Source organism: Lingula anatina, chromosome 1, assembly GCF_051362555.1.
Source record: "Lingula anatina isolate TDL-2025a chromosome 1, LinAna3.0, whole genome shotgun sequence".
NCBI classification, from domain to species: Eukaryota; Metazoa; Brachiopoda; class Lingulata; order Lingulida; family Lingulidae; genus Lingula; species Lingula anatina.
The window spans coordinates 35,236,051-35,250,446 of record NC_141767.1 but is presented as its reverse complement, the minus strand read 5'-3'; the positions used below and the strand labels follow the sequence as shown (position 1 = coordinate 35,250,446).

At 33.0% G+C, this 14,396-nt stretch overlaps 1 protein-coding gene across 2 annotated transcripts; it reads left to right on the top strand.

The window, feature by feature from the left end:
* Positions 1-53: 53 nt before the first annotated feature.
* Positions 54-13,998, top strand: LOC106167245 (carnitine O-palmitoyltransferase 1, liver isoform). Of its 2 annotated transcripts, none has more exons than XM_087000377.1 (22): positions 54-201; positions 2,332-2,482; positions 2,911-3,047; positions 3,447-3,621; positions 4,044-4,145; positions 4,417-4,554; positions 4,881-4,958; positions 5,503-5,610; positions 6,150-6,234; positions 6,483-6,597; positions 6,836-6,992; positions 7,222-7,269; positions 7,497-7,604; positions 7,898-7,923; positions 9,390-9,452; positions 10,011-10,095; positions 10,218-10,382; positions 10,691-10,825; positions 10,946-11,134; positions 11,330-11,407; positions 11,644-11,736; positions 11,881-13,998. In XM_087000377.1, the coding sequence occupies exons 2-22, from the start codon at positions 2,342-2,344 to the stop codon at positions 11,947-11,949; spliced, it is 2,295 nt and encodes a 764-aa protein (XP_086856503.1). In that variant the 5' UTR covers positions 54-201; positions 2,332-2,341; the 3' UTR covers positions 11,950-13,998. The 2 variants fall into 2 exon arrangements, with proteins under 2 accessions (XP_086856503.1, XP_086856502.1); XM_087000376.1 differs by lacking the exon at positions 9,390-9,452 and adding an exon at positions 8,552-8,617.
* Positions 13,999-14,396: the final 398 nt, after the last annotated feature.

Here is a 14,396-nt window from a genome sequence, read left to right as displayed (position 1 = left end):
TTAAAGGAGTTATATGAAATATGCAAACGCTTTAGATTTACTCTGGCACTACAAATGTCCATTGATTTCGGTTACTGAAAATTATGTGCACCACAAAAGTTTAATTGGGTTACTAAATCCCAAAAATTAGAACGAGATTTCCAAACCGAGGCCTCACCTGGATCTGAGAGGTGAAGACGCTGTCAGCTGTTTTGTTATCAGGTAAATCTCCGTTTTCTTGAAACATAATCATAAGGGGCATGCATCTGCTATACTGATGTGAACTTTGTCAAAATCTGCACCAAATGAATGGTTTTGTATTAGTGCCTTCCCATAGTTTTGTTCTTACTGAGTATGCAAATTTCCAACCACAAAACGAATTACCCAAGTTTGTACCCACTCGAGGAATACGTAAACAAGACAGAAGATAAAAGTCTAATTCTTGTATAAAATAATTTCTTGCATTAATGTTTAAAGTTTATAAAAGATTGCATGTCAAAGCAGATTTAAGTTTGGTTTGATTATATAGTCAAGTTATTTTAGAAATTATGGGAGTAAATCACAGCAAGTGATTCCCCGGGCCCAGACAGATGTAGTATTGTACAGGTATGTTACACAGATATAAATTATAATTAACGAGCTTGGGAAAGAATTAATTATTGTTTCAAGTTCATACTGTATATTCCAAGGTGCAAAACATAAACCCTCATGTAAACCCTCATTGTACTACATGAGAATTGCATGTCTTAACCTGACTTCCAATGTTTTATCTTGCCTTAATTTTATGGAAGTTAGACTTCAAGATTTACGTACATTTTGTACATATCATTGTGTTTTATGGGCATTTACCTAAAAGCTCTCTATTTCTGTGATAAGTAAACACCTTTTAAAAATAATTCTTCTCACAATAACATACTTTTTCAAAGCTTTAAAGAAAGCTTGATTTATATGTTATTTCCCAAGCCTATGGCCAGCAGTTTCAAAGGGGGCAAGGGGGTATTTTTCTAAAAAAAAAAAGTGGACCTTTTTATTATGAATTAATGAATGTTGTTAGAACCTAGAGTAAAATTAGATTAAGAGAGGGCCCTTTTCCTGAATAAGAGGAAGGCTTATCTGGAAGAAACATGAAACTTTCCTACCAACAGGACTGAGCTGCTATTGAATAATTAAACATACAATTCATATTTGTATTTGAAAAATTACCCTTTGCCAATGGAATAAGACAGTTATAAGTGAAGGACAAAGATAGGGCTGATAGTGGAGTATTTGACCTAATTTATTTAAGTTTATTAAGCACAAGCCTTTGAATAAAATATGTATTAAAAAGTTTTGGTCCTAACAGTCCCAGGTATGATATGGCAGTTTTACAGTGTACAGTAATCTACTATCAACTGCTTGTATAGATATAGAGAATTCTGAATCTACAATTCAACTTATATCTGGTATCAAGCACATACTGATTTTGGAAATGTATGCTATGAATATGAGAATTAGAAGGGCTGGTACACCTCCTGTGAGGGACAAAAGTAGATGATCTGATAAGAAACCATAATATGCAGATTTTTATTGGTAGATTACCTGGTATCAGCAATGCTCTGCATAGCATTTTGAAATTCATTTTTGAGTTTCAAAATTGTAAATTAGTTATGTATTTGTTGGATTGATATGAGTGACTCTGTGAGATATCAATTTAACAGGATGTTTTTCACTCTTGCATATATTGTGATTTATATCTTGGGTTCTTCGTCACAGGTGATTGATTTTCTGGTACCCTTTGCATTTTTACTTTTGCAAAACAGCCCAATAAAACTTTTTGATTTTTTATTTTTTTATTTTTTTTGCTATGTAACACATATTTGTCGGTTCATAGTGCGTGTATGACTAACATATTTAATGGTATATTAGTTAGAAAATACTATAAATGAGTACTAGTTAATTTGTCAGACAATGGTATCTTTGTATAATAATTCACCCAAATTTTTTCATTATAAAAAGGACCTCTGCAATTTGAAGTATGTTTTTCTAGATACATTTTCATGGTAAAACTGATCGGATGATGTTAATATAATCTTGATATTCCTGGATGGCCTTTTGCTGTATTTATCTTAACATATTTATAGCTCATAGGTGTAGCATATACTTTTTGCGTAGGAATATATATTTTTTCATATGTTCTATGTATAGCAAATGTTTGGCTTGATCTAGTTTTGAACATCTTTTCCCTTTTTTTTTTTTTTTTTTGGTTCTTTATGGTAGCTTTTATAGAAAAATGATGCCTTATTCAGAGAAAGTAGAAGAAATCCATGTAACTTAACCTCCCGTTTAGATTTAAGTGTTGTTATTATTTTCCAGATCTGACAAGATGGCAGAGGCACACGCTGCTGTGGCTTTTTCTTTTACTATCACTCATGAGGGAGTCAACTTTGATGTGAACCATGATGCCCTCCATGCTGTATGGGAAAGTGGTGTTCGATCATGGAAGAAAAGGATTGCCAGATTCAAGGTAAGTATTTCAGATTTAAAAAAAAAAACAAATTTTGTTGTCTTTATGATAGTTATGATTAACCATCAAGGAGGCATGTTGCTGAAAAGATGTTGCTAATCTGATTCAATTATTAAACTTTTCAATTTCTACACTAAAAATAGAGCTATACCTGACAGAGCTTTCGATCACATCCGTGATCTTCTTCAGTGTGATGTCGTATGTCTATTTTTAGTGTAGAAATTTTAAAGTTTAACACTTGAATCATATCCTATGACTACACGGATGAATTTCCATCAGAATGTTGCTAATCTGTTGCTGTTGTTTACTTAAATACAATTCTTACTGTACAAAGAATTACATTAAAGAGTTACATGTTTAAATATTTATATAGAACTTCTTAGAGTATGGTACATAGACCTATCACTTATCATATATATTTATTTAAGAACCGCCTCATCAACATCATGTATCCAGCAGCCCCCATAAGTTGGGTGTTCACTGTCAGCATTGTCCTGGCTTTTGTTCTGGCCAAGGTGGATGTTTCTCTGGGGCTTATAGATAGCATCCAGAGTGGAATGCCTGGGTAAGTTGAAGTTTGGCGAGAAGTGACACTTTGGTCCTTATTTAATGAACAAATATTCTTTTTTTTTTTTTTCAACTACTAAAACTATAATAGAAATTGCAAGATTACTTCATTAATTTCTAAGATTCTTAATGCCAGATTTTAAAATGTTGATGTTCATTTGAAGTTTTTTTGAGTATTGGGTAAAATTGTTAACGTACATCCAGTTTTTCTTATAATTGGGAAAGATAATGTTAACAATGCTACATTGTGTACCATGATCCAGTCAAGATTAATTTGATGGTATTTGTTCTGACAGCGTTTTGTCACACAAATAAAGAGAGCAATTTTCACTGAAGTGATCAGATTTTTTACCCCAACAGTTTTTCTTTTTAAGTATTCTGTTATTTATTTTTCCAGTGTAAGAGCTCTCAGCTATCCATACAAATTTTATGCAAGTGCAGTTGTGTTTGGGACTTTGGTCTGGCTTCTCAAAATATTTGTGTTGAGGTATCTGCTGAAACTCCTCCTGATGTACCACGGATGGATGTTTGAACCAAGAGGAAAAGTGTCAATATGGACAAAGCTGTGGTCGGTAAGTTTAAACAACCATGTTTTACTCAGTTTGTGTTGTTAAGTTTAATAAAGAAAGGTAGTCAATTTGGTATGTTTTCATATGGCAGAAAAGTTAGGGAATAGCCTGTCCTTGCCTGAATGAAAAGGGAGATTTGATAAATGTAATCAATTAGTGTTTCTCCAAATTCTGAATAAGATCAAAGCAAATAAGCAGAGAGGAAAATATAGTGTAGTAAACAAACTGGAATGTATTGTTTTAAAGTTCGAAACAGGATTTGATGATAGGGAAATTTCATGAACCAGATGAGTGCAAATGACCTCATCAAAACAACAGCTGGAAAATGTTTTCAGGCATGTTTACTATTTGCACTTGTTCATAAGCTGTGCTGTTATACATAGATATTTCTGCATAAAGTAAAAACATGACATTTTTCCTTTCAGGTCTTAGTGCGCCTGCTGGGAGGCAGGAAACCACTGCTGTACAGTTACCAAGCTTCTTTACCGAAGATGTTTGTTCCCAGAGTGGAGGATACCATGGAAAGAGTAAGGATGCATTTGTGTTCACAAGCATGCACATGTACACAAGCACACTGAAAAATATTTTGACTTATTTAGCATATTGAATGCCCAGTTTCAGACCACAAATATTAAGTGCAGATGTAACTTAAACAAAAACCTCTGACTTGAGAACTATTTTTATGCATATTTTTGTTGATAAAAGAATCCATGTAAATTTGATCTATAACTCCTTATATTTTCAGCATGAGATTTCTTTACCCATTACTGTCTGCATTATCCACAATTTTCATTTTAGTATATTAAGTCTGTCCGCCCACTTATGGACGATGCTAATTATGAGAGAATGAAAACCCTCTCTGAAGAATTCAAAAATGGTGTGGGTAAGAAGTTGCAGAGGTACCTTCTCCTGAAATCCTGGTGGGCCACTAATTATGTAAGTATTCGGCTGAACATTTGAATACCTGCTGATCACTTGATATATAAGACTTTAAAAATACAGATTTAAGTTTTTTTTGGTCATAAAAATAGTAGAACCTCTATCAAGTCAGAAAAGTCATTGATTAAAATTATGAGCTTTTGTTTAAAAGGGCATGTACTGATATAAAAGAAAATATTTACAATTTCCATGGGATATCAGAACTTTATCTTCTGATTTCCAGTTATGTCTATCTACAGCATGTGTAATGCATCTTCTGCACTAGGAGGTAACATATGCTTACATTGCTATTATATTCACCTCGTAATGGTAATATATTTTAGGTGTCTGATTGGTGGGAAGAGTATGTCTACCTCAGGGGAAGATCCCCCATCATGGTCAACAGCAACTACTATGGTGTGGTAAGTAGTCAGGAAAGCTGTGATCTCCCATGACAGAAATATGTTGACTTTATTGATGACCCTAACATTTTGTGGCTTTCACACACGTTACACTTAAAATAATATGTGAACCGAGAAATTGTGTACCTTTGCTTTTTTCGTCCCAAATGTGCCCACGTAATATAATCCAGGTACTGAGCTTACTTATGCCTCGATTTGGCTGATTTTAGTGTGCATTGAAAGGCTCACCATATCAGGGCATAAGTAAGCTCAGGATCTGTGGTATATTTCTTTGGCACATTTGTAAAGAATAAAGCCAAGGCAGGTAGTTACTTTTTTCACATGTTATGTTTGTGAAAGAGACAATGTCAGGGTTATCAACAAACTCAACTTCTTGAGAGTCGAGCCCCTTAATTGTCATTAGTATTCCAATGATTTTTACACACACTAAAATCTGGTCTAGACTCTTTTTGATAAATGTTTGTAAATAAGATACAATTTCTATGAATGTATTTGCCACAAATGCATGCAAATTAAGTTAATAAGTGTTTATGTCATTTTACAGGGTGCTGTTTTCCACCATCCCACCAAGATACAGGCTGCCAGAGCTGCCAATGTCACATATGCTTTCCTGAAATTTAGGAGAGAGATTGAGAGAGAAGAGTTGTCCCCAGTGAGTTTTCCTTAAACACATAGTTACAACATTCTAAATATTTGACTTTTGATAGAAATTTTGCATTTATGAGAAAAAAAAGGCTATTTTAAGTGCGCTTGAATGATTCAGTTGTAGTGTTACAAAAAGATGGATTCCGATTGAGTATGCTATTTTATATTATCATTATGACCTGTGCTGATACTCACAAAAGTCATAAAGATAAAATTATGATTGCAAGGCACTGTGTAAACAGATTACTGCCTTATATCTTGTCAACACTGCTTCTATCTTCTATCTCACAACAGCATGGTCTGGGTGTATGTGCATATGTCTAAAGCATGAGGGGCATAAGTTGTTGTCCTGGCTATAAGGTTAAAGAGAGATGAAAGTTTTTATATAAATTAATTTATTAAAATGATTGTTAATAGTCAAGTTGAAAAGAACTTAAATCAGTTAATGCTAAAAAATGATGTTCATTTCAGCAAAATGTATTTTTTGTATTTTTTCACGCCATTTTTTTATATACTGTTCCTAAAAGAATGATATTTATTTTTCAGATCCTGCTGAATGGTACTGTTCCCCTGTGCTCCCAGCAGTATGAAAGACAGTTCAACTCTGTTAGATTGCCTGGTGTGGAAACAGGTGAGTGTGTGGCATATAATTCCAGAAATTGTATAAAATTTAGTCCTCAGACTTCATTACTTTTAAGTAAATTAAGTAGATTCTGTAACTGGGCAATTTTTTCTTCTCTTTTGTGTTATCTGGCGAAGTCGAAGTTAGATCAGCTTATTTCTTGAAAAATGTGCATAAACAATAAATATGATTATTCAGGTGGTTTGAAATTTATTTTCATCAAGTCTGAAAAGATATTTTTACCTTTCATTTTCTAGACAAGTTGGTTCATTGGTACGACTCTCGCCACATAGTGGTCTACCACAAGGGCTGTTACTACAAAATGTATATCCATTACAAGGGCAGACTGCTTAATCCTGCTGAGTTGGAATTGTAAGTTTTAGTGTCAAGAAAAAAATGAATACTACTACATCATTTTGTTCAGTAGCATTTTCATTGTTTTCTGCAAATTTTAGCTACTGATAGATTTATTCTCAGAAGTTCAAATAATTTTTAGTTTCACATGATATAAGGCACAATCTTATGTATTTTTAATGAGATGTTTTTTGTTTTGATGAGACTGTGGAATGCTTTTAAATCTTTTCAAAGCTATTTTAATTTTTGTTACCAGGAGCTTTAAAAAGATCATTGAAGATAATCATGAGCCTGCTAAAGGTGAAGAAAAACTTGGAGCCCTAACTGCTGGAGACAGAATTCCATGGGCAAAAGCAAGGAAAGAATACTTTGGAAAGGGTGTTAATAAGACTTCTTTGGATTCTATTGAAAAGGTAACAAGAAATTGAGACAATGGAGTTTGAATGGTGGCAAAATTATTAGATTTACTAGAAATTTATTTATTTGGAAATATAGGAACATTGTATTTTAAACTCATAAAAATTTGCTTTTAGCACACATAAGTGTGATTTGGAACTTACAATAAATATGTCATTAACGTTGTGAAAAAAATAGTTTTTACAAAAGTACAATTCAATTTTTGTGTGATATTTATTTTTCCAGTCTGCATTTGTGGTAGTGTTGGATGATGAACCAAGATACATTGATCTGGTGAGGAGAAATACACGAGAATTTAACTTGAATAAATAAATGAGTAAAAGTATTTCTAGAACAAATATTGTTTTTCATAAATAAAGTTCTTAAGATTTGCTTTGAAATGACTCATTGGAAAAGTGTAGGATAGATTACAAAGCAGCGTCCTAATTTCAGTGTTTCAATATAAGCTGTTGAATACCTGTATAGGTGGGATTTTTAACTTAAAACGCTTTGTTTTGCAGAATGAGCCCAACAAGTTGAGTTCTTGGGCCCGTGCCATGCTGCATGGAAAAGGCTATGACAGATGGTTTGATAAGACTTTCAATCTTATCATCAGTGCTAATGGCAGGGTGAGTATGATGCTTTCAAATTTTTAACACCTTGGTGTTTGTGTGTGTTGTACTTTTATTTGCCTAGATTCTTTTATTTTTTGATTTAGTCATCATTTTTCATTGACTTTATTCTCTAGATAATTTCCAGTTTTACAGTGTCAACAAATATTTTAATGCCCAGTATTTGAGAATTCACAGGATATTTATGTGCTCACTTAATATACATGTGTTAAATAGATGTTTCATATGTGGAAAAAAAAAAAAAAATATATATATATATATATATATGTTAAATGTTTCTATAATTCTAGATTGGATTCAATGCTGAACATTCCTGGTAAGTGTGTCAATTGTCAAAGAGAGTTGTCATTTAATAAGCAGTGCTTGTTCATCATTTATAAATGTCAAAAAAATATACATCAGCAAAGTTTACCATTAAAATTGATATAAAATTGATATAACCTGTTCAATACAGCTGAGATAAAGGCAGTATGCCACAGAAGAAACTTACGCAGCCTTTAAGTATTCTGAAGTAGTGTTAAATGTGATTTTTGATAACATAATTCATGTATATTTATATGTGTATTTTTGTAATCATGTGGTTTTGATGTTTCTTAAATTGTCTCAATAAAGTTAGTGTAGACACTAAATTCTGTGTTTTAACCAATTGAAATTATAGAGTACTTTACTGAGATGATTATATTATTGGTCATACTGAAGTGCACCTTTCTTACTTCTGTTTGAATTGTGGATTTTACTTATGTTAACCAAACTGTCTTTGTCATCATCTGTATGCATTAGACATTTTCAACTGCATATCTGCAGTGGATTCAACCACCAGTGATTGCAATTCATATATGGTGTTTTCTGCAGATCAGATCTTGTAAATAATTGGCATTTTCCAAGTAGATTTTCACCCCTGCTTGTCCAAATAGATGTTCTTTACTTTTGCTACTGATTCTTAGGGCTGATGCTCCAATCATGGCTCATCTGTGGGAATATGGAATAAGTGAAGATATAGCTCATTTAGGGTATGAGTTGCCCTTTAATGTACACAATTTTGGTGGGTTATACATACTAACATTCAAGCTTGTGTGTGTGCAAGACCTTTGGATCTGGATACATTTTGTTATATTTTGGTAACGGGTCCTGGAAAATACCTTTGTGAGAATGTGTATACATACTCAGCAGGCTTTTTACTGTTAAGTATGGATACTGTCTTGTCACACACAAGAATCTATGCATGGTTATTGAAACATTTTTGTTATTATTATTATTATTATTATTTATATTTGACACAGCATTTATCATCTGTATTTGCACCCCTTTTTGCATTTCTTTTCTTGGTAACAACTCTCCAGTTTCTGTGGTGGATGTAACTATGGCGTAATTCTGCGGATTAAAATTGGTCATATGTGGTACTTCAATACCTCCGAATATGGAACTGAATAAAAATCTAGAATTATAGTTATACATAACAAAAGCATGTTATTTTGCAGTACTTATTTACTGTTGGGCATATGTTTTATCCAAATTGATCAATCTTTGTGGTCACTGATAACATTTTTGGTTATAAAATTGATAGATGCTTTACAACATTTTATGACATTATACCCAAGATGTCACAAACCATGCATTTTGTTTGTTATGCTGTATAGAAGGTATTGAAGGTTTTGCATTGATCATTTTCAGGCATGCACTTTCTGTCTTTGCTTTTCTTGTTGCTTTTTCTGTCCCTTGTGCATGATTTGTCTGTTCTCTGAGTTTGTTCAATTTTGTTAGTATTATGTGGGTTTTCTTTAGGGCTGATGCCCCCATAATGGCTCATCTGTGGGAGACTACTATGGCTATAGATACAGAAACTGGGTAATTATAAAATACCTATCAGTACTGTTCAAGGTCAAGGGTGCCTCCAGAGGAAACTTATCCACTGCCACTTCATCACATTGGTGAAATAACAAGCAAAATGGGGATTGATCAAGTTCATTCTGTTCATTCACTTCATGGAAACTTTATATACATATAATACCAATTTGCATGCGATATTATGATTTTTGTTTATTAGTAGTAATAGTGTTGTGTGTGTGTTTTTGTGATTTTTTTTTTAGTTTTACACAATGAAAGTTAAAAGTAAATTGGGAACAGAAGTATTCTCCATACTTTTCATGAATTAATGATAAATTACTCTTCAAGTTGATTTTTCGTGTGTATGTATATGGTTTAAGGATTAACCTTTTATAAAATATATCAAAAAAGTTATTTTAATGATTGAATCTCAGTGGATTAGAGATAATTGTGAAACAGATAACTATATTTTCATGATCCAAGTTTGAGTAGTAAGATATAAATGATATCATTTTAAATATGCTTATCTTGATGTGGATTTGTTGCATTTTGATGAAGTTGAGTTTTTTCTTTATTTAGATACACAGAGACAGGCCACTGCAAGGGAGAGGCTAGTATACAGCCACCCAACCCTATTCGTCTGCAGTGGGAGATCCCAGATGAGGTGAGGCAATAAGGAAGCTTATTCTCACAGCTTAAAAAATTTGAAAAAAATCCTGAGCTTACAGCCATCACTCTTTACTTATCATAGGAGTATGTATATGTTTGTATTTGTTCTATCTCCAGTGCTGCGCTGTGATAGACAATAGCCTGCGTGTTTCCCAGGCTCTTGCCAATGATGTAGATCTTCACCTGGAAGTTCATACACAGTTTGGAAAAGGACTGATCAAGAAGTGCAAGACCAGCCCTGATGCATTTATACAGATGGCTCTACAGTTAGCTTACTTTAGAGTAAGTTTTGTGTGGAATTTGACTCCTAAAATGTTGAAAGTAGAAGGGTTACTAAAAAGGTTCTTTTATAGTTAAAGCAATTTTTAACTTTGATAGTGATATTGTGTTTATAGATTTTGTAAGGCTATACACTTAAAATGGCTGTGATATATTATGAATTTTAACAGAGTGTAGTTGGCCACCCCTAGCAAAACCTTTTACTGTTTGCAACAATTTTATAATGTTTTAAACTTACAAATATAGCTAATCCAGTATTGATTTTGTGCACAATTTTGTGACAGATATGTATTTTGTTTTTCCTGCAAAAGGATGCTGGAAAATTTTGCTTGACCTATGAAGCCTCAATGACCAGACTGTTCAGGGAGGGTAGGACAGAAACTGTCCGCTCCTGCACAATAGATGCTGCCAACTTTGCCAGAGCCATGGATGACAAAACCAAAACAGTAAGTGTAACCTTTGATAAGTTTAAGCTGATTATGATTGTACTGAAAGTGACAGTATTTCCTATGCATAGGAGTTGTAACATATCGTCAAATCATTGTCATTTCTATTTATCATTCCAGAAAGCTGAAAAGATGGCCCTGTTCAAAAAGGCATCAGAGACTCATCAGGAATCATACCGCCTGGCCATGACTGGCAATGGCATTGACAGGCACTTGTTCTGTCTATATGTGGTTTCAAAGTACCTCGAGATTGAATCTCCATTCCTGAAAGAAGTGCTAGGGGAACCATGGAGGCTGTCCACTAGCCAGGTACGTCTCAGATCTTACAGCCCTGCCCCCCCCCTTCTTTTTTTTACTTGGAAAAAGATGACACAGGGCAATTTGAGCAATAAGAATAGAATATATAGTCCAATTATATAAATTTCTGATTTAGAAGTTCAACCCTTTGATATGAAATGCCGTATATATAGCATGATATTTATTGCCATTTACATTTTATTTTAGACACCGCACACCCAGACAGACAGATTGGATTTGTTGAAACACCCAGACCATATTTGTGCAGGAGGTGGCTTTGGGCCAGTAAGTCATGGCTAAGAGATACTCACACGCACATTCATTCACATGCAGACACACACACACATACACTATTGTAGTTAGGCAGTTTCTGTCTGGCTGTCATATTGATAAATTTCCATTTACTTACAACAGTTACTATTATGAGTGTAAAATTGAAGCCACCAATTCATTGTTTAAAAGTATATCTGTCTTTATATTGTAATGTCTAAATATTTGTTTCTCACACCTCTCCCATTAAGGTAGCTGATGACGGTTATGGTGTGTCTTACATTATTGCTGGAGAGTACACAATCTTCTTCCATGTCTCCTGTAAGAGATCCTGTGCAGAGACTGTAAGTATTCTTTTATGTGTCACATCCATCCGTTGAAATGTTTTTTGTCCATTTTTAAAATTTCTAAATACCAAGTGATACATTTTGATCTTTATGTTCTCTTCTTTATTTATTTATTTATTTATTTATTTTTTTTTTTTTCAGAATGCAAAAAGATTTGGTCGGACCATAGTGAAGGCCCTGGATGATTTGAAGAATTTGTTTGAAGTGTGAGGTTCAACCTTGGTACTAATAACGTGTTGTGATCATTCTTTACACATAATTTTGATATATAACAAAAGCAATGCAATGAATATCTACTTTGATTTTAATGACTGAGAAAGGAAGAAATTTATTGTGACAGCACAAGGTGGTGAAGAGTAATAGACAAGAAGTTTTTATGATTTCTGACCTCAAATACCAGACATTCAGACATTAGGGATGTACAATTTTCTTTAACTATCTCCATAAGCATTTCTTGAAAACTACCCCTAGCTGAAGAAGCAAGCTCCAAGGTTTCTTGATAGCTATTATAGAACGGAAGTGTAATGTTAAGGTACTGCTGATGGTGATATGATAACACAAAACAAGTAATGTGTTTCATAGCCTGTATTCCAGTTAAATACATTTTCCTCTTTATAATGTGTATCCATGTTCCTAATAGAATTTAGTTATTTATTATTTGCTGTGGTGTTAAGTGATGTAATTATTTAAGGTGTACCATAGCATTGTAATAGTTATAAGATTTGTGAAGCTATGAATTGAATTTGTATCACAAACAGCTGCCATTCATATGAACTACTCATTTGTTTTGTTTGAATTTTATTTGTTTACTTTAAGATTCACTGCGCATTTTAGACAAGAGATGTAATTTTTTTGTCAAATGTCCTTCCTTTAATTTTCCTATATCTTAGTGTAGTTAATACTGATATTACATAGAACAATGGAAATGAGTCCTATGTCGCAGTATATCTCCATAGCTGTCAGAAACTCTTTGATCTCAGTTTGAAATGAAAATTTGTTCCTGCTGATACGTGCAGAAGCATTTTTTCTTTAGTTCCAAACAGACCATGCCATATTGTCAAAAATTGATATTTGAATTACCTACATACAGTGCACAGACATTAGAGCCATAATAGTAATGTGATTTGTTTCTTTGATAGGGGTGGTGCTTTAATATGTTCAGTATATCACCTTTTTCAATCATTTTGCATACTAAACATTGAACTTTTTTTTTATGTCAAAGAAATGCATACTTGGGATATATGATTGACATTTTATTGAGGAATGAATTTATAAAACAAGAATATTCTTCCGTATGAATTAGGTTAGCATAGATATTAGGTAGTAGTATTAGTAAAATTCAAAACATTAAGATTGAATTGCCAAATACAGTTTAAAACTGGAACATACCAGGCTTGCAGATATGTATCAGAAATGATGAGTGTTGTTCTGTGTTGAAATTATACTCTGTATTCAGAAGTTGCAAAATTAATGCTTGGCAAACGGTGTTTTTATTTATTGTTTATCACTGATCTTTGAGAAATGAAAATCAAACCCAAGGAATTTAACAGGAAAACTATGCCTCTGCTTGTTTAATTATTATTTGTTTTGTTTTATTTTATTTATTTACTTATAGTATTTTTTGTATTAAATCAAATGTATCTGTCTGTGTCAATTTCATGAGAAGCACAGTCATATTGCACAAAAGAGATGTCTCAATATGTCATTTCTCTGTTATGACAAGCTACTTTATCTACATGAGGTTGTTCCTTGGTTTTTATTAGATTCATTGCTTGGTATCATCTGGTATAAAGAAGTATGCTATGAACGACAAAATTAAGTGGATTTGCAGTTTTATTTTTGGTCAAAATATTTAGTCATAACTCCTGTCCATGTTTCATTACATTTCACCTCTTTATCTGTCTAGGCCATGGTGTGAGGATGTTTTATTGTACATATCAGATACTGTCAAAATTATTTTAAAAAAGTAGAACAGTTATAAGACACATTTTGTTTGACAAGCATTTAGTGCACCTGTGTTTTGTGAACTTGTCTAGTCTGTCCAAAAGTGGGAATACTCAGATGTTGTCTTTAAGAATTTCTGCGTTTATATACTAATATTATTTCACTGTTTTGGTTTTATCAGTTGTGAGTCTTCCTTTATACTTACTGTGTTTTAATCTTGGTTTAAACCACATAATGGTGTGTACAGTGAGTGAGGTTCATGTGCAAAAAATACACGTTTTAAGAAAGAAACAATAAAAAAGATTTTACACTGTCTTAGTCTGTTGTATTATTATATCAGAAGAGCATAACCTTTACTATTTTTATAACTATGAGAGCGAGGAAAGCTACTGATGGATTGGCATAGTTTATACTAGACCAAGACACCAAGCTTACAACTCTGAGGACGGATAGCCCCCTCAATTTTCCATTTTTTCGCGAGAGCATTTAGGGATATTTCAAGAGAGGATCGGATAACATCGCCTCAAAATCAATCATTAGGAATTAATGATCTATTCAAAGACGTAATTGCTTGATTTGATATACTAATTTTTTATTTAAAGATTCAATCTTTAACAGCAAAACTAAAAATGATTTTAAATGTCGTTGGAAGTCGATTTGTGGGCAAAGTAAAATCAGTTTATTTTCAGTTTTTAACACCGATTTTTTTTCTA

Excerpts from the sequence above, each read along its gene's own strand:
- LOC106167245 (XM_087000376.1), top strand. The coding sequence starts at position 2,342 with ATGGCAGAGGCACACGCTGCTGTGGCTTTTTCTTTTACTATCACTCAT. Across the intron at positions 2,483-2,910 it reads AAAGGATTGCCAGATTCAAG|AACCGCCTCATCAACATCAT; the intron begins GTAAGTATTTCA and ends TATTTATTTAAG. Across the intron at positions 3,622-4,043 it reads TATGGACAAAGCTGTGGTCG|GTCTTAGTGCGCCTGCTGGG; the intron begins GTAAGTTTAAAC and ends TTTTCCTTTCAG.